The 25,575-nt window shown below is 37.3% G+C and overlaps 1 protein-coding gene across 2 annotated transcripts in view; it reads right to left on the bottom strand.

The window, feature by feature from the left end:
• The window catches only part of MINDY3 (MINDY lysine 48 deubiquitinase 3), a 44,704-nt gene extending 19,450 nt beyond the window's left edge, over positions 1 to 25,254 (bottom strand). Inside the window, exons 1-10 of one of the 2 annotated variants that reach the window (XM_081345470.1) lie at positions 25,192 to 25,254; positions 24,504 to 24,637; positions 17,829 to 17,908; positions 16,842 to 16,899; positions 14,088 to 14,261; positions 10,903 to 10,954; positions 7,427 to 7,541; positions 6,727 to 6,800; positions 5,997 to 6,076; positions 1,465 to 1,535 (exon numbers count right to left, since the gene is read on the bottom strand). In XM_081345470.1, the coding sequence (XP_081201596.1) occupies positions 1,465 to 1,535; positions 5,997 to 6,076; positions 6,727 to 6,800; positions 7,427 to 7,541; positions 10,903 to 10,954; positions 14,088 to 14,261; positions 16,842 to 16,899; positions 17,829 to 17,908; positions 24,504 to 24,597 (798 nt within the window). In that variant the 5' untranslated portion in view covers positions 24,598 to 24,637; positions 25,192 to 25,254. Of the gene's footprint in view, positions 1 to 1,464; positions 1,536 to 5,996; positions 6,077 to 6,726; positions 6,801 to 7,426; positions 7,542 to 10,902; positions 10,955 to 14,087; positions 14,262 to 16,841; positions 16,900 to 17,828; positions 17,909 to 24,503; positions 24,638 to 25,187 lie in introns of both variants that reach the window. The other variant, XM_081345471.1, reaches the window with a different exon arrangement.
• Between the last annotated feature and the right edge of the window lie 321 nt (positions 25,255 to 25,575).

Below are 25,575 nucleotides of genomic sequence, written 5' to 3'. Positions count from 1 at the left end.
ACTTAAATTGCATTCCATTAAAAGTATTATAAATCAGGGATGAGAATCAGTTGTTATTTAACTTCTGTACTAAAATAAGAAACAAATATGAAAATGAAAATTCACTATGGCATTTGATAAAGGTATTAGTTTATAACGCTAAGACTCAGATTAAGATCTGATCACGAAACATATTGGATAATTTTGAGCCAGTCTTCTCATACAGCCTTATGTAGCTGACAAAAGTGTTGCTATGAGGTTAAACTGAGGTGAGATATAAATGTCAAGTTGATGGAGTGATTTGTATTGGAATGGAAAAAGATGTTTCAGAACATAGTGAGATGCTTGTATAGCACTTGTCAGCAATTCCTTAAAACAATCTTTTTCCTGGATCATGCAACAACCCTTCACAGCTGTAATACAATCTTAGGAAAAGATATGTTTGGTTTAAAGAGTTGCCAGCAGATGTTACATGTATCCCTACATGTTTCAGAAATACATTTTCTGCTCTGCAGTCGAAGCAGCACATATACCTAATAAATGTTAATGGCTGACTTCTGGTATATTAAACAGAGTTAAGAATGCAACAAAAAAATCAATTTCCAATTGGGAATATTCTGAGGTATTTTTTTAAAAAACTCCCATTTATATCCCGCCCTTCTCCGAAGACTCAGGGTGGCTTACAATCTAAAGCACAATGTGCTTAGCAATATCCTTCATTCTATGTATATACCTGCTTATTAGGGCTTTCGGGGGGCCCCAAGCGGCATTTTTACAAAGTCAGCTTATTGCCCCCAACAATCTGGGTCCTCATTTTACCTACCTCAGAAGGATGGAAGGCTGAGTCAACCTTGAGCCTGGTGGGATGCGAACCTGCACTAATAGCAGGCAGCTGGTGTTACTTAAGGAGGCATTAGCCCACTGCTCCACCAAGGCTCTTTTAACACTTTTAACTACTGAAGCAGTGAATGCTTCTCTTAAAGAAGAAAACTGTAAATTTAAAATAAATATATATATTTGTAAATATATAGAATTCTAATTTGATATAGAACTCTAATTTTATATCATTCATGCTTATATGCCATATTCAAATACTACAAAAAGTCCAAATATAGTATTGTATTAATTTGTTGAATGCAGAACTAAAGAAATTTGATGTTGGTTTAGATGAAATAAATGTATATATTTAAGAGGTGAATGGGTATAATTTGGGCATTAGACAGTGGTATTTCACAGGAAACTACTGACATAGCCACAACAAATAACCAAATCAAGCAGTATCTTTGTGGATAGAGTCAAAAACGTAAAGGGAGCATCTAGGAAGGCAAGTTTATAATTTGTGTAAAAATTATGTAATTGTATCTTATATAAGAAATTTAAGTTAACACTGGACAATGCTTTCATTCATTAGAGATAAGTGAACTATTTTTTCAGTAACATAATTCATCCGTCATGCTTTCACATGACAGGCTTTAAAAAGCTTACCTTACAGTATCTCAGAGATTCCATAAGTGTCAAAAAACCAACAGCTCCTTGTTTATTAATTCCAAGTAATTCTGAAAAGAAACAACATTCCTGTATTAGATTATTCAAAGTCTGATTCATAGTTCTTTTTCTTAGTTAAACTACACCATGAAATTTTGTTCTATATTAACAAAGTGAATGGCAAACAGAAATATATAGGGGTAATACAACTGAAATAATCAATATTAAAATAATATTTCTTCCTATTTTAAGTATTGTTTATGTTTAATGAAATAAAGATAGACAAATACATACTAACTGAAAAGCACACATCTGAAAAGGACTGCCCAACTGAAGGATCAGAACAAATTCTTATGAATTCAAGAAAGTCAGCTAGAATACAAAGGAAACTAAGCTAAACTGACTAAAAATTGTTATCTTTAAGCAATTTCACAATTTTTGAAAACACCTATCACATTTATTTGGTACAAGTTTGCAGGATCTCAGTAAAGAAGCTCACATATCTAACACAGAAAAAAATTAAAAACTAATTGGGCAAAAGTATTATTTCTCAGGGACTGCCTATGGAAATGGTAACAGAGGACACAACAACTCTTTTTAGCAAGAATCATAATTTTATAATAGTTATAATTTAAAGTTTGTGGGGTTAAATAAAGCAGGGATATAAAATTTCCATTTGAAGATCATTTCAACCAAACCCAAAACTAGAACTGATAGCAGTAGATCGTTTTATTCATTTAACTTAGCTTTTATAAAAATAATTCTGAATTGCCCACTCTGTGTCCTAAAAGGTAAGCTGTCTTCTCAACAATGTATTCCTTTCCATTGCCTATAATACGTATTCCTTTTTGTAAGAATCTGCTCTTTAAAACATACAGATAAATAATTCCTTCACACCTATCCCCAAGGACTAATATGAGAGGGAATCTAACCAATCCCTTTAAATCCTATATATATATTGCTTTCCTGTTATAGAAATGAACTGTTTGCTTTCAAAAGTTCTAAAAATCATCATCTCATGTATTTGGCTACAACTTAAAGGTCCCTCTCCACTATCCAATCCCTATTGCCAGTTAGTGTAGACTATATTGAGACACAGGGGTGTCAAACTCAATTTCACTGAGGGCCGCATCAGCATTGCGGTTGCCCTCAAGGGGCTGGGTGGGCGTGGCCTACAGGGTGGGCGTGGCTGGAGTGTGTATGGCCTACTCGGTGGGCATGGCCAGCTCTACATCGTTCGCATCAAGGGTGCCTATGGGGGCCTGGGCAGGAGTGGGACAGATCTGAGGGTCTCTGGCAGAAGGAGGGTCTCTGGGCCAGGGCCAAGGCAGTTGGGGCTGTTCCCTCACTGTTTCCAAGATGGCTTCGCGGGCCACATGAAACCACTTCACAGGCCGGATCCGGCCCCTGGGCCTTGTGTTTGACATGTCTGAGATAGGCAGTCCATTGTGTGATTTTACACGCTATTCTATTATTCCTCTAAATTTCAATTTCTTATTTAGATGTTATTTAATATTGTTAGCAGAGATATTAGCAAAATATTCTCAAGCTGGTTTTAACACAGATTTGAAACCCATTTCACTGAAGATCCTTCCTTATGATTTATCAAACTGCTGACCACTAGCTTTAGAAAGGTTGAAACAGATATTAAAAATGGTGGTGGAGGGAAAGGGGGAGAGAGAGAGGGAGGGAGGGAGGGAGGGAGGGAGAAACTGCTTCATTTATTTGGTTAAGATATTACATAATATGTGTAATATGTGCACTGGCCTTTTTACACTATAATAATATATAAAATACGTGATGAAAAATCAACAGCCGAAGACTTGAAACAAGTAGGGCTGTTCACAAACACATTGATCCCACTGGTTTGTTTTCTATCACCAGAGCCTAAGATGCCACAAAAATTAAACAGTTGTAACGAGCAATAGCAACATAGTTTCTGGCTAATAATCACCAAAATAAAAATATATTCAAGAATATCAATGGAAATTAAATGCTTTATAAAAATACACAAAGGGTCTAAACTAGACATGTCAAACACAAGGCCCGGGGGCCGGATGCGGCCCGCAAAGTGGTTTCATGCGGCCCGCGAAGCCATCCTGGAAACAGTGAGGGAACGGCCCCCACTGCCTTGGCCCTGGCCCAGAGACCCTCCTCCTGCCAGAGACCCTCAGATCTGTCCCACTCCTCCCGCATAGGCACCCTTGATGCGAACGATGTAGAGCTAGCCACGCCCACCTAGTAGGCCATACGTACTTTAGCCACGCCCACCCAGTAGGCCACACCCACCCGGCCCCCTGAGGGCAACCGCAATGCTGATGCGGCCCTCAATGAAATTGAGTTTGACACCCCTGGTCTAAACCAACAGTCCTGTTCCTAGTAACATTTCAGTTTATACACCTAGGTCTCAGGCTTAAAGACTGGACCAAAAGGTACACATATGCCATAGAAGTATATATGTACTGTAAGGAATAAAACTTTAGAAGCATGACATACAACAGATTTAAAGAGATTTTATCATATATATATCTATGTATAGTATCCAACATTTTTGCTCTAGAAATATTGCTTGGATGCTGTAGAAAAATATACTAGGACAAATGCTATTTTACATTCTATTTCAATTTTTCCACATTGTTATTTCAAGTTCTTTCTTTCAAACATAGAACAACATAGAATCATAGGTTTAAATCTTCCAAATAATAAGTTAATCAAATTGCAGCACATGGCAATACATGCAACATCCACTTGGTTAAAACAAAAAGTGATATGGGGATTAAACTTTCATTCAGACATGGTCACGAGGCTAAATTTAGGGATAGAATCTGATATAGTTTTCAGCAGCATACTATCACAGCAATTTGATTGCATAAAAACACTTTTAAGGATCCAATTTTAATACATTTAGCAACTAACTCTTTCATTTGCATACACAATTAATAATCAAACAGCAGTTCATTATCTTCTGATGATTTCTAAAAGATTTAGTATTTTTTTCTTTAGCAGCTACTTCCATCTTGTGGATTAAAAAACATACTGCATTTATTGGCAGGATACAAGTAATCCTCAACTTACAACCACAATTAATCCTAAAATTTTAATTATAAGTCAAGCCACTATGTACTAGACTCAATTTTATGACCATTTTTAATCATTACGTGAATCATCATAGTTGTTAAATGAATCACATGGACATATATCCAAATACAGCTGATCCAATGGGTGTTTTTTTGCCAGAAAATGGCAAAAGGTCACAAAATATGATCATTTGAACATGGGACACTGCAACTGGTTGCACATGTGAGCCAGCTGCCAAGCGTTCAAAATATAATCATGAGACCAGGTTGGTGGTGAAGCGGTTTTTTACTTCAAGAATGGGTTTTAAATAACTTTTTTTTAGTTCATTGTAACTTCAGCTGGTCATTAAGTATCAGTCATATCTAGGAATATCCGTAACCTATAGTCTGAAATACAACAATTGCTGAAAAATGAGCAAACATTTACTTATATTCCAATATATGTCTGTCTGTCTGTGTGCATGTGTATGTACTAAAAATGCTCAAATTGCTAGACAAAATTGAACTTATCTCTCATGTTAGTTCTAAAAAACTATGTATGTCTGCTTTATTGATTATACAAAATATGTAGTTTGTATAGACTACATCAAATTGTAAATAGCTCTTAAAAATAGGAAGAATTTCTAAGATGACCAAGAAACATTGCAAAAGCAATTAAATGGTTTAAAATTGGAAAAGGGATAAAAAAGAGTGAAAAAAATTGGTAAAGGAGCAAAACCCTGGTTGCACCTAATGTAAACGGTAGGAACCTATTTAGGGAAGTATTCCTTTCAGTTTTGGAGTCCAACCTGCAATCCAATTTTTTGAGATCAGAAAAAAAAGTGTTGCATCACCTTTGGCAAGAAAGTAGAGTGATTATTTAATGTTATATTTTTCTTTTTAAGATCAAAGATATCTCCAGGCTGTAAGATTAAAATCTAATAGGATGAATTAAATGTATCTTTGGAAGGAGGGACCTCAGGGCTATTTGCAGTATGGCCTGGCACTTTAAGCTATTTCTATCTAGCTTAATTGTTATTACAATCTAATTTTAGATGAAAATAGCTTAAAACACCGGGTCAAGCTGAAAAGTCAGGGAACCACCATGAAGAATACATTCTACACACAAGGGTAATATAGCGGTTTAATAAAATTATGATTTTCTATGGTATACAATTCATTTAAACATTTTATTGATGTTCAATTATTATTTCTAGCTTTTTAAGCCTGAAATAAAATCTTATGGAAAATGAGCTTATAATAATACCTGTCCAGAATGTTGTGGAAAATAAGCTTGACTGCATACCTATAGGGATTATCAGTAGGAAACACTCATTAAACAGAAACATTTGATCATTCCAATTAATGATCAGGATTAATTTATCTGAATTGCATGCAATTCAAATTCAAAGCAAAGGCTATAAATAGGTTTCCTTTACTCAATATTACTATAAGGCAAATCAAATGTGTACTTACTCATTCCTGAGCATTCCCTGTCTCCATCCCAAACATTAGATACTGCAAATCCCGTCAGCAGAAGATTAATTAAACTTTGGCTTAAAAAGCAGAAGAAAAGGTTTTTGATAATTGCACTCTTGCTTTTTGCTAAAAACAGTTTAGATATTTTAACTACTCACTCAACTTCATATTAAAACAATATCCTGTGCATAAACCTTTTTGAATAGCCAAGACATTCATTTTAGATTACAAGGCAATAAAGAATTTTACATACAACTTTGTAAAAGTTACTTACAAGTAATAAATATTATATAAAAAGCTAGTTTCATGTATTTTTTTTCAATTGATGATTATTACAGTTTTTAAGAAGAGACTGGACAGCCATTTGTCTGAAATGGTATAGGGTTTCCTCTGAGCAGGGGGCTGGACTAGATCAGGGGTGTCAAACAGCCGGCCCACAGGCCGGATGCATCATGCCAAAACTGCACCCACCCCAGCTCTGGCAATGGGGAAAAAGTTGTGATATGTTGCGACACATCACGTGATGTGGTGAGTTGGACTAGACATAGTTGGACTAGATGATCTCCAAGTTCCTTCCAATTATTATTATTATTATTATTATTATTATTATTATTATTATTATTATTATTATTATTATTATTATTATTATTATTATTATTTAATGCTATTTCTAAAATAACATTTGTTCAGTCACTAGTTTAAGGAAGATAGAAATAACAAAGCTTACCTTCCATGACCATAAACAGGATCTATCAATGGTTCAGCTGTATCTTCAATTTCATTTTTTATATTTTCAATGCCCTTAAAAATTATAGGATAATGGCCACATATTTGTGCTAAGAAATATATTTTTCCCAATTCTTTAGCATGCATATTTAATAGTTTTAGCTAAGCTGAGAGTTAATTGTGACTGAAAATTCAAACAAGTGACTTACCTTGTTTATTTTTCCCCACATAAATTAATTGCCAATTAATACTATCCTATTCAATATCCTCTTCTATTGTGGTATAAAACTAAAAGCCACTTCAACTCATTTCAGAATCTCTCAAGAAAATCCAGACTGTATAAAATACCAAAGCCTCCATATTTTTGAGCAAAGACTTTTAAAATTCAGCATATATACAAGTACTATTACTCTTTAAAATAAAGTGAATGTTATTCTGTTCATCTTAAGTGGAAAAAATACATAATATATTTAAAATATTCTTTAATATTCTTCCTCTAACCAAACCTATTATAATAATTTCAGAAATAAACTTAAAAGAACTAGCAAAAACTAGAACCTACAACTATATAAACACACACATACATATGCTTGTGCTAGAAGCCTATCTCATATAATTTAATGAAGCTGTTTTCGAGGTTCTAAAATAAACATTAAATTCTGTTTATAGAGTGTCATCAACATTTTATTTTAAAAACACACCTTAGTAAGTATCACAGAATACAGAAAAAGTAGCACTCCAAATTTATTTGCCCACATTGCGTGGTGCTTCCAAACTGCATCTTTGAAATCAGAAAAGTTGGCATATGAACACTTGCTAAAGATTAAAAACAAAAAGTCAGTTAGACATTCAAAAGGCATTTAGTACCTGTGATTAATGTATTTGCAAGATAACTAAGAGCAATTGTCTATTGAGAAAAACAGTGGTTATAGCAGTTATTCATTATTAGTGATGTCAATATAGCATAATAAATCAAAATTTTAGAAGCATATTTAAGATTTCACATCTTTATAGAGAAAATGGGTATGTTATTAAAATCTTCACTATGTTTATACATACTACATTTAATATGTGAAATTAGGGACTTTATAGAAAGCCTAGGTGATTTATAGAACATTAAAATGAGATGTCAAAGTATGAAAACACTTAATATTTCACATATTTCTATGCATTCTACGCAATGCCAAAAGGCAATCCTGCAAAGTATAAAATACTCCCACTAAAATGCCATTCTAGCCTTCCTTATTGCAACAAATAGTGGTATTTTCAACACTGGTATTTTTCTTTTCTTTTTTTTTCAGTAAGAAAGTCCTGTAATTTATTTTGCATTTCTTCTTTCATCTTCATATACATCTTTTAAATAAACCCTAACCCTAATAATTTTCATGACTCTTTTCATACTTTGTTCAAATAGTTGTCATTCTGCATAATGCATATATATTATATACAACACCTAGGGAAAGTATATAGCATATTAAAATAACAGACATTTCATATTTTCCTAAAAATGTCATGCATTCTATAGATTTCCTAGGCATTTTATACAATGCCAGCTTTTCACACATTACCAGTAACATATACTGTTGCAAGAAAAAGTATGTGAACCCTTTGGGATTACTTGGAGTTTTGCATGAATTGGCCATAAAATGCGCTCTAAACGTCATGTAAGTCACAACAATAGAAAAATACAGTCTGCTTAAAATAATACTACACAAACATTAGCTGTTGTCATGTTTTAATTGAAAATAAGATGGAAACATTCACAGTGCAGGGTGGAAAAAGTATGTGAACCTTTGGACTTAATAACTGGTTGACCCTCCTTTGGCAGCAATAACCTCAACCAAACATTTCCTGTAGTTGCAGATCAGACCTGCACAACAATCTGGAGTAACTTCGGACCACTCCTCTTCACAAAACTGTTTCAGTGTAGCAATATTCTTGGGATGTCCGGTGTGAATCGCTCTCTTAAGGTCATGCCACAGCATTTCAATCGGGTTGAGGTCAGGACTCTGACTGGGCCAATCCAGAAGGCATATTCTGTTCTGTTGAAGCCACTGTTTTGTTGAATTACTTGTATGCTTTGGGTCACTGTCCTATTGCATCACCCATCCTCTGCGGAGCTTCAGTTGGAGGACAGATGGTTGTACGTTTTCCTGCAAAATGTCCTGATAAACTCTGGAATTCATTTTCCCATCAATGACAACAATCCGTCCAGGCCCTGAGGCAGCAAAGTAGCCCCAAACCATGATGCTCCCTCCGCCATGTTTTACAGTGGGGATGAGGTTTTGATGTTGGTGTGCTGTGCCTTTTTTTCTCCACACATAGTGTTGTGTGTTTTTCCCAAACAACTCAATTTTGGTTTCATCTGTCCACAGTATATTTTGCCAGTAGTGCTGTGGAACATCCAGGTGCTCTTTTGCAAACTTCAAACGTGCTGCAATATTTTTTTTTGGACAGCAATGGCTTCCTCCATGGTGTCCTCCCATGTACTCCATTCTTGTTTAATGTTTTCCTTATTGTAGATGTGTCAACAAAAATGTTAGCATGTGCCAGAGATTTCTGTAGGTCTTTAGCTGACACTCTAGGATTCTTCTTTACCTCATTAAGCATTATGCGCTGTGCTCTTGCAGTCATTTTTACAGGACGACCACGCCTAGGGAGAGTAGCAACAGTGCTAAACTTTCTCCATTTGTAGACAGTCTGTCTTACCGTGGACACATGAACATCAAGGCTTTTGGAGATACTTTTGTAACCCTTTCCAGCTTCATGCAAGTCAACAATTCTTGATCGTAGGTCTTCTGAGAGCTCTTTTCTGCGAGGCATGGTTCACATCAGACTGTGCTTCTTGAGACCAGTAAACACAAAACAGGTGTGTGTTTTTAAAGGGCAGGACAGCTGTCAGCAACACATCCAATATCATCACACTGGTTGGAGTCAAGGTTGGCTCACTCCTGGCTCCAATTAGCTCTTGGAGAAGTCATTAGGCTAGGGGTTCACATACTTTTTCCACCCTGCACTGTGAATGTTTCCATCTTATGTTCAATTAAAACATGACAACAGCTAATGTTTGTGTAGTATTATTTTAAGCAGACTGTTTTTCTATTGTTGTGACTTACATGCCGTTTAGAGTGCATTTTATGGCCAATTCATGCAAAACTCCACGTAATCCCAAAGGGTTCACATATTTTTTCTTGCAACTGTATATTGTAAATGAATGCATATATATATATGAATAAAATTTATAGGTTGCCAAATTCATAATGACTTTAGGCAGTACACAAATTAAAAACAGATTCAATACAATAAAAATTAAAAAGCACATTCTTCCTAAACTAGCATCTGGATAAACAATGAAGTCTTCATGGTCCATTTAAAGCAGGGATCTCAACCCTGTGAACTTTTAAGACTTGTGGACTCCAACTCCCAGAATTCTTCAGCCAGCCATGCTGGTTGAGGAATTCTGGGAATTGAAGTCCACGAGTCTTAAAGTTGCCAGGGTTGGAGACCCCGGATTTAAAGGATGTCAGGTTGGAGCAATACTAGCCTTCAGAGTACTCTATTTCAAAGAGCAGGTGCCATGGTAGAAAAGACACCTCATCTGACACCCATCAGATAATGGGAACCAGAGCCTACCCATTGGCTCACATCTTAACCAATGAGCAGAAACAATGGGAGAAAAGCAGTCCATCACACAGCTAGGCATATACCCAACTGAAGGGCTCTATAAGTCACAGTAAGTACTTTGAACTGTAGTTGGAAACTTATTGATAACCAGCATGGCTCACACAAGAGAAGCAACACCGATAACATTTAATCTTATTATTACTATTGAATTTATTTGCTGTCTATCTCGTGGATTGAGGCGACTCAGTGGCTTTAATAATTTTTAAACTTGTAAAACTATTGAGCAAAAATAACTTTGATACAAAAAATTATAGGCCCTGAAGTCTGCATACTTAACACTTTTTCCTCTCTATTTCAAAAATTCATGTAAAATCCCAAGTATTATTTCATACTACTCCTAACAGTATGTTTCTTTCTGGTCTTTAAAGCAGCAGGTTGCATGAGCTTAAGCCAGTTTGATCTTGATATTCAGCTACATTGGATAAAACAATACTAAACTTATATCTTAAAATGATAATTTTGAATATTTTAAGAGCTGCAACATGTTACTTACTGCATTAGTGCATGAAATCGTTCAAAGCCAAATTCTTCGACAGCCAAGGCAGCTATACACAAGAAATACTTTTTAGCACTAAACACAACCAAAAGTGGCACAAGAAACACACAGCAAGCTGGAGTACTTTCAAGCTTTTCATAATGAAAATTCATCCCCCACCTTCTTTCAGTACAACTTCTGTCACATTGTACATGCCAGTTTAATGTAATTAAGAGACAATATTGCTAAGATTACAAAATCACTGAATTTCAACAGCTTTGCAAACTAACCAGTCAGTTTGACATGAATTATGAAAACTACTGAAGGAAAGTCATCAAACACAATAAAAGGGTAACTTAGAATAATTTGGATTTCAGAACAGAATTAGTGTAACAAGGCTGTTGTTTCACTATAAAACAGCAAACTAGGAGCATGCATCTTTTAAGAAATATTTTGCCTTTTTTAATAAGTAACCAAACAGTAGAAAAAAATGCTACATTTAGTGCCCTTCCAATTCAAACCTTTTACCAACTTTTCTCACTTTTTGATAGAAAAATTAAAGGGAGTTTCTCAATGTAACCAATGTCTAATCAGTTTAAAAGTTGGAATAGATTTACTTAGTTACTGAATTTCATAAGCAATGAAAATAAGCAAATTAGGGGTATATTAACAGTTAGATTAACATAACAGTGTTGTACCTATTATAAATATGCTAAGTATTTATTTAATTAAATTTATTGACCATCCATCTTACCACAAAGGAACTCTGGGCAGTGTACAATAAATATCCAAAGAATGATTGTAGATATTGAATTTTATAAAAAGAATTTTACTTCTGATAAAAAACAGCTGCAAGTCAGATATTAAATAACAAAAAATCATCTTATATTAAGCTACCGTACTTGATTAATAAAAAATATAATGTAAAGCTTTGTGTAACAAATATATTTTAAATAACTAAACATAAACAATAACCTTTAATTAAAAGTATTTATATATATATTGCACACAAAAAGTAAATATCTGAACCTATAAGCCTGCATTTTATAGTCAATATAAAACAAACAAATCAAGCAATCCTTATATAAACTGTTATCAATTTCACTGAGCCTGAACTAAGTGCAATAGCATAGAATAGAGAGAAACAATGAAAAGAGGAAAATACCATAGAAATCAAAGTCTTGCATTAAACAAGAGCTTAGTCACTGTAAGCTGATTCATATTTATTTAATAATATGAACAGACTAGTATAAGTATAAGAAATGAAAAATATCAATTTTTGCATTTACCAGTTCCAATATATTTTACTACTAGAATACGTTTTGTAATTACATTTTTTGTTCCATGAGAAGTATGTATCAGAATGAGGAGAATAACCACTGCTTCTTAACTAATTCCTTTTAAATGGGAAGAAGCGACAAATCATAAAGGTATTCCAGCAATTATGAATAAAGCATTGAATAGGAAAGTAGTTGCTCAGCATTTTTTTCTCAGCACCACTTGTTATGTATCATGGAGCAGTATCATTTTACTGACAAATTTATTTTATCAGAACAATGTCCCTTCATCTCAAATTTAACTTAAATGAGCCTTAATGTGATGGATTGATATAAATGGGCTGCATACATCACCTGTGTTACTAACATTAATGCAAAAAGGAAATCTAATTTACTATATGAATAAGCAGTGGCCTTCTTTGCCAACCTATTTTAGACCCAAGAAATAAAACTATACTCTAATCAGGTGGTGCTAATTTTTTTCCAAATAAAATCTGAGTTACAATGAAATAGCCACATATTTAAATTTTCTTTTTCATATTCCTGTGCTAATATAAATGGCCCCATATATGAAAAGAAAATGATTCTTTCTCTAGCATTTTGTCATCAAACATCAAGTATTTTGCAAAGTATGTCTGACTGTAATTAAGCCTGGAATTATGGTTGTGAGTTTCGATGATTGTTAAGAAGGTTACCACATGACCATGCCCTATTTTATGTTTTTAGAGTGTTTTTAGAATGTCATGTTCATTAACCAACCCCATTCTCCCCCAATAAGCATTTTCTGCTGGAAACTAGCAGACACCTAGTCATGTGACCACAAGATGCTGCAAATTGTCATAAATATGACCCAGTAGCCAAGCTTCCACAATGTGAACATACGATCACAGGGAATAGACTGTGGCCATTGGAACTTTGTAATCAGATCGTAATGAGGATGTCAGTTGAAACCTCAGTCACTAAATCACCAGTTGCTAAGCAAGGGCTAACTATAAATCATTTAAAGCTTTTAGAATCTTATCAAACATTCCTTCACTATAAAATGGCTAGCAGTCTTCATGAGTCAGTAACCTGAAAATAAAGTTACATGTTTTCATATTCACTCATGTATTTTACCAAAATATACATTCCTATAGGCTTAAAAAGGCATTAAATATTTTAGTGGTGAACAAATTACATGGACTTAATGATATATTAATGATTACATTCAGTTAGGTTTTGCATGAAAACATTAAAGGACTCTACATTCTAGATAAGATGGGTATTCTTTGACAGCAGCAACTAGTCTGAAAACATTCTATCTAACCAAGAGTTTTGTTTTTGATGCACTTGTACAGGTGGCAACATATTTAGTTTTCACAACTTCATTAGGTTAAAACAGAATAAAAAATGAGCAAACAGGAAGTGCCACAGCCTAGCCCAGGGGTAAGCAACCTTGGCTCTTTTATGAATCGTGGACTTCAACTATTTCTGTGAATTCACCTTCACCATTTTTTCCTGAGTGCTTAATTTAACATTATATCTGCATCCATATTTGTATATTATTGATATATTACTAAAGTTTTAGGTTATGCACATTGCATATCAAGCATATTCTAATATTAGAAAAGATAATTGAATGTGTTCAAGAAAAAGAGGTTTGGATATATCCTTCAAGACCACATTTGCTATCTATAGATTGTCTAGATTGTTTTTAAAAAGTTTAAGCAATAATGAGTTACCTGACTTATTTGGATCCAATCTGATTCAGTCAGAATGTCAACAATATAAATACCGCAACCTACTGTACGTCTATCAAACGTAGACTACTATGGGTAACAGACAAAATTATCTGTAGAACCATGTTAAATAATCCTATATCTTAAAAATAAATTTTGTATAAAAAGCACAAAGTATCCCTGAATCATATTACAAAAAGTATCTTACATGATTGCTCCTCTTGATGGCTTGACTCTGCTGAACTTTCAGAAATATTAGCAGTATCTTCTACAGGATTTCCTCTTTGCCATGTTGCCAAACAGTATGACTCTGAATGATCAGAGCAAGTCATTTCCAAAATTTCACATAATGCATAACAAAGGAGATTTTTTTGCTCTTCTTCTGAAATATTCAAAGTCAGAACAGATAGATTTTTGACCAGGGACTTTCATGCAAAACATGTAGCAACATTCTTTGTACAATCTAATCTTGATTCTTCCTCAAATCCCAGCAGGTTCAAGACAATTTAGAAAAAGAATTGACAATCAATGACTTTGAATTTCATCCATTTCTTGGAAGCTATCTAGTACTTCGTCATTTCAAATTTCTAAGCTGTTTAAAATATTGGGCACGACAAGGAGCTATTTGGAAATTAAGTGTTCTCATCCAGTTCAGAGCAATAGGAATCAACCTTGATATACCTTGAACTCTTGCAATTCCCTCTACTTCAGCTTTTTCTATCAAGAATAGTCAAGAAGAAAAGCAGTTAGGTTAAATAAGTAAGGATATATTGATTTGGTTAGACTGATCTAAACTGTAGTTATTATATCATATATCACATATATATCATATCATCTCACTACAATTTGGATCAGTTAGACGGCATCCTGGAATAAACCAGTGGCAAACAATACTTCATTATCTTTAAATGTGTCAATAAAGGCAAAGTTTAGATTAGCCAGTTGGATCCAATATAGAGTTTAAATCAGACAGTAAATGCATCTCTTCCATTCCTTCAACAATGCCAGAGAAGATGAGAGTTTGTTCTCAGTCATTCCTTTCAGCCCAACCCATCTCACAGGGTTGTTATGTGGGAAAAATAGAAGGAAGATGTGTGGGATATGTTTTCCGCCTTGGTAAAAATAATAAAGGCAAGGTACAAATAAATAAGTAGCCAGGTGTTTTTATCCCTTCTGAACTTAGTGGTCAATAAGTCCTAGCATAACAAAGCTAGTGGAGGTGACAGTATTCCAGCTGAGCTATTCAAAATCTTAAAAGACAATGCAGTAAAAGTGCTACACTCAATTTGCCAGCAAATTTGGAAAACCCAACAGTGGCCACAGGATTGGAAAAGATCAGTTTACATTCCAATTCCAAAGAAAGGCAGTGCCAAAGAATGTTCAAACTATCGCACCATTGCACTCATTTCTCATGCTAGCAAAGTCATGCTTAAAATCCTACAAGCTAGACTTCAGCAGTATGTGGATCGAGAACTACCAGAAGTACAGGCAGGATTTCGAAGAGGCAGAGGAACTAGAGATCAAATTGCCAACATACGCTGGATCATGGAGAAAGCTAGAGAGTTCCAGAAAAACATCTACTTCTGCTTCATTGACTATGCTAAAGCCTTTGATTGTGTGGATCATAACAAACTGTGGCAAGTTCTTAAAGAGATGGGAGTACCAGACCATCTTATTTGTCTCTTGAGAAATCTATATGCGGGTCAAGAAGCAACAGTGAGAACTGGACATGGAACCACTGATTGGTTCAAAATTGGGAAAGGAGTCCGGCAAGGCTGTATACTGTCGCCCTGCCTATTTAACTTATATGCAGAGCACATCATGAGAAAGGCAGGGCTAGATGAATCAAAAGTTGGAATTAAGATTGCCGGAAGAAATATCAACAACCTAAGATACGCAGATGACACCAAGGCAGAAAGTGAAGAAGAACTAAAGAGCCTCTTGTTGCGGGTGAAGAAGGAGAGTGCAAAACTTGGGTTGAAACTTAACATTAAGAAAACCAAGATCATGGCATCTGGCCCTCTCAATTCCTGGCAAATAGATGGGGAAGAAATGGAGGTAGTGACAGATTTTATTTTCCTGGGCTCCAAGATCACTGCAGATGGGGACTGTAGCCAAGAAATTAAAAGACGCTTGCTCCTGGGGAGGAAAGCCATGGCAAATCTAGACAGCACACTAAAAAGCAGAGACATCACCCTGTCAACAAAAGTGCGTATAGTCAAGGCTATGGTCTTCCCAGTTGCAATGTATGGCAGTGAAAGTTGGACCATAAGAAAGGCTGAGCGCCAAAGAATTGAGGCCTTTGAACTATGGTGCTGGAGAAGACTCCTGCGAGTCCCTTGGACTGCAAGGCGATCAAACCGGTCAGTCCTAGAGGAGATCAATCCTGACTGCTCTTTAGAAGGCCAGATCCTGAAGCTAAAACTCAAATACTTTGGCCACCTAATGAGAAGGAAGGACTCATTGGAGAAGAGCCTAATGCTGGGAAAGATTGAAGGCAATAGAAGAAGGGGACGACAGAGAATGAGGTGGCTGGATGGAGTCACTGAAGCAGTAGGCGCGAGCTTAAATGGACTCCAGAAGATGGTAGAGGACAGGAAGGCCTGGAGGAATGTTGTCCATAGGGTCGTGATGGGTCGGACACGACTTCGCAGCTAACAACAACAACAACAAGTCCTAGCATTCCAGTTGGAACAGAAGTGTATAAATTTCTGATGCTTGCTTAATTTGTATGTTATCTCATTCTGCAGGATTGGGTTTCCTGTTAAGACTTATAAGCCTAAATTCTATTTTTAAGTTTAATGTTACCATTCCATTTTTAAAATCATCAGCAAATGCATAATCTTCTCAGAATTATGCAGATTAATAAGCACTGATTATAAATAATAACTACTGTTTGGTTTAGCACATATTTTGCAAATACGGCATTATAACCCTCTTGGAGATGTAGGTTTGTAGTTACCTTGACACTGTCTCCAGGTAGATTTCTCACCAGTAAAAAGCTTCTTCAGAAGGAATGCCTTGTAATAAAGATAATACTGACATATCACAAATGTATTATTTGATCTTCAGTGGTGCAAAGTGTTTCCATTTTCAACATTGGTTTAATATTTTTCGGGGGGAATATTTATAAATATTCCCAAATACTGAAGACGTTTTCCCTTATGCAATTAAAGAATTTACTATTTTAGCTCCATGTCATTTAACAATTACAGATACCTGAATATATCACTGCATATTTAACAGGATTCTGAACAAAGTGTAATCCCTTTTGTCATACATTCTACTCTAACTTGAAAAAATAGGAAGCTTTTCATGTCAAGTAAGGGATTCAGAAACACTAGTTGGAAATCAAGTGTTGCTCAAACTTGAACATTGGATTGGTAATTGTAGTACTTAATAAACACTATATTAAATGAATATTGCAGACTACAACATCTCAAAATAGAGTCCTTGATTTATGACAATTGAGCCCAAATCTTCTGCTGCTAAGTGAGACAGTTGTTAAATGAGTTTTGCCTCATTTTATGACCTTTATTGCCACTATTGTTAAGTGAATCACTGCAATTGTTAAGTTATTAACATGGTTAAGTGAATGTGGCTTGTCAGAATGTAGCAAAAGATGATCAAATGGCCCCAGGTCACTGCAACTATCATAAATATGAACCAGTTTCCAAGCATCCAATTTTGATCACGTGATCATAGGGATGCTGCAATGGTCGTAACTGTAAAAAATGGTCATAAGTCTCTTTTTTCCATTGCTCTAGTAACTTTGAACTGGCACAAAATAACGGTTGTAAATTGAGGTAACTGTACTGAATTTTAAATTCAGTATTCAGATTACCGTCCTAGACAGTATACCACAGGTGATTTAAATTATCAAATAAGCCAAATAACAGTAGTGAGACATATTTTTCAGGTTCATTTACTGAGATATTAGCATTATTACCTGAACTGGTGCAATTACAGCACAAGGGCCTCCTTCAAATTGTTCTAATGCAGTAGATTCCGAATCACTGAACACAAACCCTGAGGAAAATAAAAAAATTCAGTTAGCTATTTCCAAAAAATGTGCTCATTAATAATCTTTAGCATATTTTTGATAAAATATTCCTTATCAAACTTGTGTTCAACATTCCCAATTTTAACCTTATCTGTAAGTGCTATAGGCAATAATACTACACAAACATTAGCTGTTGTCATGTTTTAATTGAAGATAAGATGGAAACATTCACGGGAGGGGGGGATTGTTAAAGATAAAATGTATTTTAAAACTTTTCAATAAAAAAAAAAGATGGAAACATTCACAGTGCAGGGTGGAAAAAGTATGTCCATATTTATTTCTATATTTTTTCTAAAATAAAGATCAAGGTTTTTCTAGCAATGTACCAAGGAATCACTGCTGAATTAGTTGATTTAAAGAAATAAAATAAAAACAAGGGGAAAAGCATATACAGTTGCAAGAAAAAGTATGTGAACCCTTTGAGATTATGTGGTTTTTTGCATGAATTGGCCATAAAATGTGCTCTAAACGTCATATAAGTCACAACAATAGAAAAACACAGTCTGCTTAAAATAATACTACACAAACATTAGCTGTTGTCATGTTTTAATTGAAGATAAGATGGAAACATTCACAGTGCAGGGTGGAAAAAGTATGTGAACCTTTGGACTTAATAACTGGTTGACCCTCCTTTGGCAGCAATAACCTCAACCAAACGTTTCCTGTAGTTGCAGATCAGACCTGCACAACGATCCATGTTTTACAGTGGAGGTGAGGTTTTGTCCACGTTTGAAGTTTGCAAAAGAGCACCTGGATGTTCCACAGCACTACTGGCAAAATATACTGTGGATAGATGAAACCAAAATTGAGTTGTTTGGGAAAAACACACAACACTATGTGTGGAGAAAAAAAGGCACAGCACACCAACATCAAAACCTCATCCCCACTGTAAAACATGGCGGAGGGAGCATCATGGTTTGGGGCTGTTTTGCTGCCTCAGGGCCTGGACGGATTGTTGTCATTGATGGGAAAATGAATTCCAGAGTTTATCAGGACATTTTGCAGGAAAACGTACAACCATCTGTCCGCCAACTGAAGCTCCGCAGAGGATGGGTGATGCAACAGGACAGTGACCCAAAGCATACAAGTAATTCAACAAAACAGTGGCTTCAACAGAACAGAATACGCCTTCTGGAGTGGCCCAGTCAAAGTCCTGACCTCAACCCGATTGAAATGCTGTGGCATGACCTTAAGAGAGCGATTCACACCAGACATCCCAAGAATATTGCTACACTGAAACAGTTTTGTGAAGAGGAGTGGTCCAAAGTTACTCCAGATCGTTGTGCAGGTCTGATCTGCAACTACAGGAAACGTTTGGTTGAGATTATTGCTGCCAAAGGAGGGTCAACCAGTTATTAAGTCCAAAGGTTCACATACTTTTTCCACCCTGCACTGTGAATGTTTCCATCTTATCTTCAATTAAAACATGACAACAGCTAATGTTTATGTAGTATTATTTTAAGCAGACTGTGTTTTTCTATTGTTGTGACTTACATGACGTTTAGAGCGCATTTTATGGCCAATTCATGCAAAAAACCACATAATCCCAAAGGGTTCACATACTTTTTCTTGCAACTGTATAAGCAGAATGTGTTCAGCCTCTTTAAACAGCTACCCCAAACAATACATTTTTCAACATTTCACAAATTTCAGTTGAATAAGACTAGCATGTACAATATGCTTCAATTTCAATTCTTGGCTCCATTTTACAGGTAATACTTGTGTAACAACCTTCAAATTATGAGAGTTTTGAATGACTGGTAGTTATGGCTGTTTGAAGTAATCTGCTGCCATGTAATGAAAGTCATGTACATTTCCAACTGCAGGTTGGACCCTAACCCTCCCATTTCTGCCCTTTGGGTCCGCTGCACTCCACAAACTCTAACCATCTCCATCTTCTTGCTCCCATTGCTGACAAAGCATATCCAGCCTTGCCCTTTGTAAAGCAACTGCTGCCTGTCCAATGCATTCTTCTCCAAGTCATGCGTGATAAGTTTTCTTGCGAGACCTTGGGAAGAAAACCTTGCGTGGCCAGCAACTGCCTTGAGAAGGACCAGGGCATGCTTATCAGCAGCAGAAGCAAGAAGAAAATCAAGGTCAGATGGGGCAGCAGAGTGTAGGGCAGGGGGCAATCACAGCTTCATGCTGACTGAGCTTTGCACCATGATGCTGGATCAGAGCAGCTGAGCACTAGCAACTTAGGATTCATGCTGCTGGGGCTGCTGCACGCCAATGGTTGGGACAGCTCAAGTTTTGCACCGGGGTGCTGGGCTAACTGTAATTACTGGGTTGGGATGGTTGTAGCACAGCACTACTGGGCTGGGGCAGCTGCAGATTTGTACTGGATTGTAGCAGCCGCTAGTGCCATACCTCTGAGACTGGCAGCAACTACCCAAGCCAAAGACCTTGTGACTTCCTCCCCAATTCCCCACTGACTTTCTTTGTTAGAAGCTGGCAGGAAGTTGTGAAGAATCCTTGCTTAACAACCCAAATTTATAACTACTGCACGGGAGACTGCTGGGACTATGGTCCCTAAGCAATTCAATTACTTGATATTGCACTTTATGACCACATTGATAATGAATGCAGTGGCTCAAATAGTTAGGACAGTGGGTTGAAGTTTAGCAATCCCATGTCCAAGACCCAAGTGCTGGCAGAGTGAGACCCAAGTGGGTGGCAGAGTGAGCTCCCATCATTTGCTCCAGTTCCTTGACAGAGACGTGACATGGGCATCTCCCAGGCAACAGTGATGTCACTGGCTAATCCTTTCAACCCAGAAGTGCCTTAAAATGTGCCTCTGACATGAACAGGTCAGGGGACCACATTGCTTAGTGGTGGGAATTCTGTTCTCAATTACCATGTAAACTAAGGACTATCAGTACGCTTGTACTTTGAAGCCCATTCCCAATCCTCAGAGATGTATTGTTTGACATAAGAGGATCAGAAGTGAAAGGTAAAATTTATCACTTTTCTATATTGTTTCTATTACTTAATTGAAAACCAAAATATGAAACAAACTATTTTAACCATTTCAATATTATGCATAAAGCTACCGATATATATCTTTCAAAATAGATATTTTGCAAGGTAATACAGGAAGTTTCAAGAACATTCTGCAAACATAGGATCATATTGGCAAACTAGCTCATGTTTTATTATACTTCCTGAAAGAACACAGATATCTGCACAGGATTGTACCAGTTGGGCACCGTAGTGAGTGAGACAATATATCGTGATATATCTTCTGAAGTTTGAATGCTATTGTTCGTAGGCTTGACCCATGCCCATTCTGTGTCCTGTGGGTTGCAAGAAAGGGCATGAGTGATAAGAGTCAACTCTTCATTAGATGCACTATGTAGGACTACTTTTGGAAATGACCCAGAAGCCACAGCTGTTAAAGAAACAGATTACTAGCAAGATCATCCCTTCAGCATACAACAGCAGCAGTCAGTAAGTCACTGTACTGGTTACTAATATGACTTGATAGGATAGAACCAGCCTTGGAAGAGGACCTGGCATGGTATCAATCAAGTGCCATGCACTGTGTGGCTCATCAGCAGGAAAGAAAGGTCAGCCTTTACTTCCCCCTAGAAAGTGGGAAGACTGGCAGAGCCAGTGAACAACAAGATAACCAAAAGGCCAGAGATTTGGGTTGGAGGGAGTTGAAGGGCAGAGATAGGGGTAGGTGGAGTTGAAGTACTTTTGCACTCATAAGTACAGGTGAGCTGCCAAGTGCTCCAATTTTGATCACTTGGCCATTGTAACAGCTGTAACTTTGTTCAGTGCTGCCATAACTTCAAATGGTCGCTGAACAAATGGTCATAATTTAAGTACTACCATTAGTATGTAACCTATTGTAGACTTCATAGAAAAAAATAACAAATTGCTCTTATTGAGATGAGAGACAATGTCTCATCTAAATTAGGGCAGTCTTCCTCTTTGGATGAAGAACACAGATAGGCTTCACTTACCAGTTACTCATTCAATGATTCTTTGAAATTACAGTGGCACTCAATAAGTGGTATTTACAACTGGTACCCACAAGTTCAACCTTGAGCTACAAGTATTTTTTAAATTGATGCAATGTCCTGTAGTCACACGATTGCCATTTACAGCCTTTCTTACTGGCTTCCCACAAAGTCAGTGCAGAAGCTGACAGAGAAAGTCACAGGTTATTCTGCTAAATCCTGCTGGCCCTCATGTGTTCATGCTGCACCATCCACTCCCTGGTTTTCCTGAGCTCGCATATGGCCTGGGCAAGGCCTTCCAAGCCAGCCCTCAACTCATGCACAATCTGCACCAGCCCTCCCCCACACAGTACCTTTGTATTCCTTACTGGGGACTCCTGCTTAACACTCATATGTCTTGGGGTTACAAGACCAACTGGGACTGCCAAGATTGTCTTTACTAACTGAGGCAGTTATGTGATACCACACTTTACAACTGTATTACTTAGCAACAGCAATATCAGATCAAATTGCTATCATAGCTCGAGGACTACCTGTATTGTGATACTAAAACATGAAAGGAATTGCATGGCTCATAGTCTTCAAGGCTGGACATTGTGATAGTACTGCCAATTGAATTCTATTGGTCAAATCACACATACTGTATGCACTAGACTTCCTAATAGATTTTTCAAAACCACAATGTTTTTCAAAATATAAACCATTTAAATTATTTATGCTATCCCTCTAGATATCAACATATCTTAATTACTAGACAAAATGGGGATTGTCTATACCGTACCTCTTCAACTAAACAAAACAAATTGATTACTAAGATTCTCATGTGGCTTAGCTTATGATCACCCAACATGTTAAGGTATAGTTTAACAAGCATAGTTAATGAACCATACTTTGAAATCAGACATTGTGATTTCTATTTAGTCACTAACTAGATAAATCACATTCCGATTTATGCTAAATGACCCAGAGATTTGTTTTTCCCCTGATCAAACTAGAAAAGTAAAAAGTAGTAGAGAGAAAATAGTAGTAGAAAGACACTTGTTAAACAAATGACAAAGCCACAACTGAGAACAGAGCACATTCATAACAGTTTTACACAAAAATCACACACACACACACACACACACACACATATATAAAGGATAGAAAGAACCAAAAAATATTCCAGAAAGGTAGCTATATATGGATATGACTCAGTAAATATATCTGTAGAAATAATAACTTTAATTGATGAAACTTCATAATTTAGGTAAATAAACTACACCTTGCAAAAGGAGCCTTGGTGGAGCAGTGGGCTAATGCCTTCTTAAGTAACACCAGCTGCCTGCAATTAGTGCAGGTTCGCATCCCACCAGGCTCAAGGTTGACTCAGCCTTCCATCCTTCCGAGGTAGGTAAAATGAGGACCCAGATTGTTGGGGGCAATAAGCTGACTTTGTAAAAATGCCGCTTGGGGGGGGGCGAAAGCCCTAATAAGCAGGTATATACATAGAATGAAGGCTATTGCTAAGCACATTGTGTTTTAGATTGTAAGCCGTCCTGAGTCTTCGGAGAAGGGCGGGATATAAATGGGATTTTAAAAAAAGCAAGATTATGTGTTTTGCTTAAAATAGTTAGCACTTGAGACTAACTTATATATTCAGGAATACTCTGAAGAACCTTAACAGAAGAATAAGCAATTATTAGATTAAGCAATTATTAGATTGACCATTATAAGAGTCAAAGACCTTTAATTAATACTTGTTAAAGAAACAAACCCAGATATTAAAAAATAACTATGTGAAAACAGCTGCATTGTTTAACATTGCTGAGAAAACAATTACTGCCTGTGTAAAGACAGGAGCAAAGGAATAGTGGGAAATGATCTGCTTCAGATCTTCTAAAGCAAGAATATAGCTACCCTTTGTAAATACTTTTTAAAAGACTAAACTAAGTTTCTTAACTGCATGATCTAACCCAGGAGTAGGCAACCTTGGCTCTTTTATGACTCGTGGACTTCAACTCCCAGAATTCCTGAGCCAGCCAGCTGGTTCAGGAATTCTGGGAGTTGAAGTCCACGAGTCATAAAAGAGCCAAGGTTGCCTACCCCTGATCTAACCAAATATCCCAATTCCAATAAAAGGGAGGGAGGAAAAAAATCCCTTAATCATTTTAATTACAGTTGTGTTAGTATATTTGCCTACTTCTTGCCCACTTTGAAAAAAGGTTCTGGAAACGGCAGAATCCCAAGAGATGTGAAAGAGAAGTGCTCTAGAGACAATACCAAAACTCAGAATGGAGGAGTAAGGAGTAAGAAAAAGGAAGCTGGCTGTGCAAGAAGCATCAGTCACTTTGTCATCACACTGTATTAATCGATAGGACCAGTTTTTAATACCATACAGTTACCTTTCCTGGGCGACACCAAAGATGAAAGTTAGTATAACAAATCCTCGGTCAAAGATACAAATAGTTGTAAACAGAAAACTGGAATGGACAGACTTTTTGAATGAGGATTTTCCCCAGAAACAGCTGAGGGGGAACCAAGCAAAAGAGGAGGTGGCCAGGGCCATCCAAGTACAGGCTTGGGTAGCAAAAAAAAAGAGGACCAGAAGTACCTTGTGTCCAGCGGCAAAAGATGCTATCTGCCAGGCCCTGCGAGGTCTTCTTGCCCCACACCAAGGAGATCAACTCCTGCTCTAGTTCAGCCATGGATGTGATTCACTGCCCAGACGGCACCCCGCGACGAAACCTAAGAGGAGATCACAGGGAGGCGGCAGTTGAATATAGACTGGAGGCAAACACCGGCGGGCAGGTGAGTCTCCGCGGAGGTCGAGAAAGAGGCGGCTCCTTCCGGGGTGCCGGGCCTAAGGAGGAATAAGAAGCGGCGGGTCCTCGGCAGCGATACCCCGTAGGAGACACGGCCACAGAGGCGATTCTCCCCCGGCGGAGGGAAGAGAGGACGAAGGCCAAGACCGGCAGCGGCCTCTCCGTATGGGGACCTCTTCAAACACCCAACGTTGCAGCTTTTCTTCGATGCCGGCGCTTGTCCCAGTGCGCTGGGACTACATCCCCCAGAATCCACAGTCAGGAAGCAGTCTGGGGATTCCGGGAAATAAAGTCCCAGGCCAGCAGCAAGGGTACTGTGGGGGGAAGGAAAGGCTGCCAGGGAGGGGAAAGCAGCTATTCCACCTTCGCAGACGCCCCTCTCCTCGTCCGTTCAGACTTGACCACCGTCCCCGCTGCTCCAACCTTCCCCGCCTCAGAGGTGCCTCTATTAATTTACATCATTCGGCACTTACCCACCTGTGCGGTCCGCGTCTCCTCACTTAGGACCAATTCGCTCTCTCCCTCAGGCTCGCTGCTAACATTGAATGGAAGGCTGGTGAACTACGGGCGCCTCTTATTGAAGCAGCCTCTGACGAGCAAGCGCGCGGCCGAATCAGAAGCGGATTTCGTGAATTCCTTTTCCCCGCCCTCTTAGGCTCCTGGATTCGAACTCTATCAGAGTGAGGCGGGGAAGAAACTCCGTACACGCGCCAATTAAGAATAGGACCGGGTAGGTTCTGATTGGAGAATTTTACATGACAAGCATGTGGACTAACCAATCACGAATGGGAAGTGGGCGAAAGAACCAGCTGGAGTGGGCGGTGAGCGACAATTAAAAAAAGAAAATAGAAAAAGGACACA

The sequence above is a fragment of the Vipera berus genome (genome assembly GCF_964194415.1).
Source record: "Vipera berus genome assembly, chromosome: Z".
Taxonomy (NCBI): Eukaryota; Metazoa; Chordata; class Lepidosauria; order Squamata; family Viperidae; genus Vipera; species Vipera berus.
This window is presented reverse-complemented; position numbering and strand designations above follow the sequence as displayed.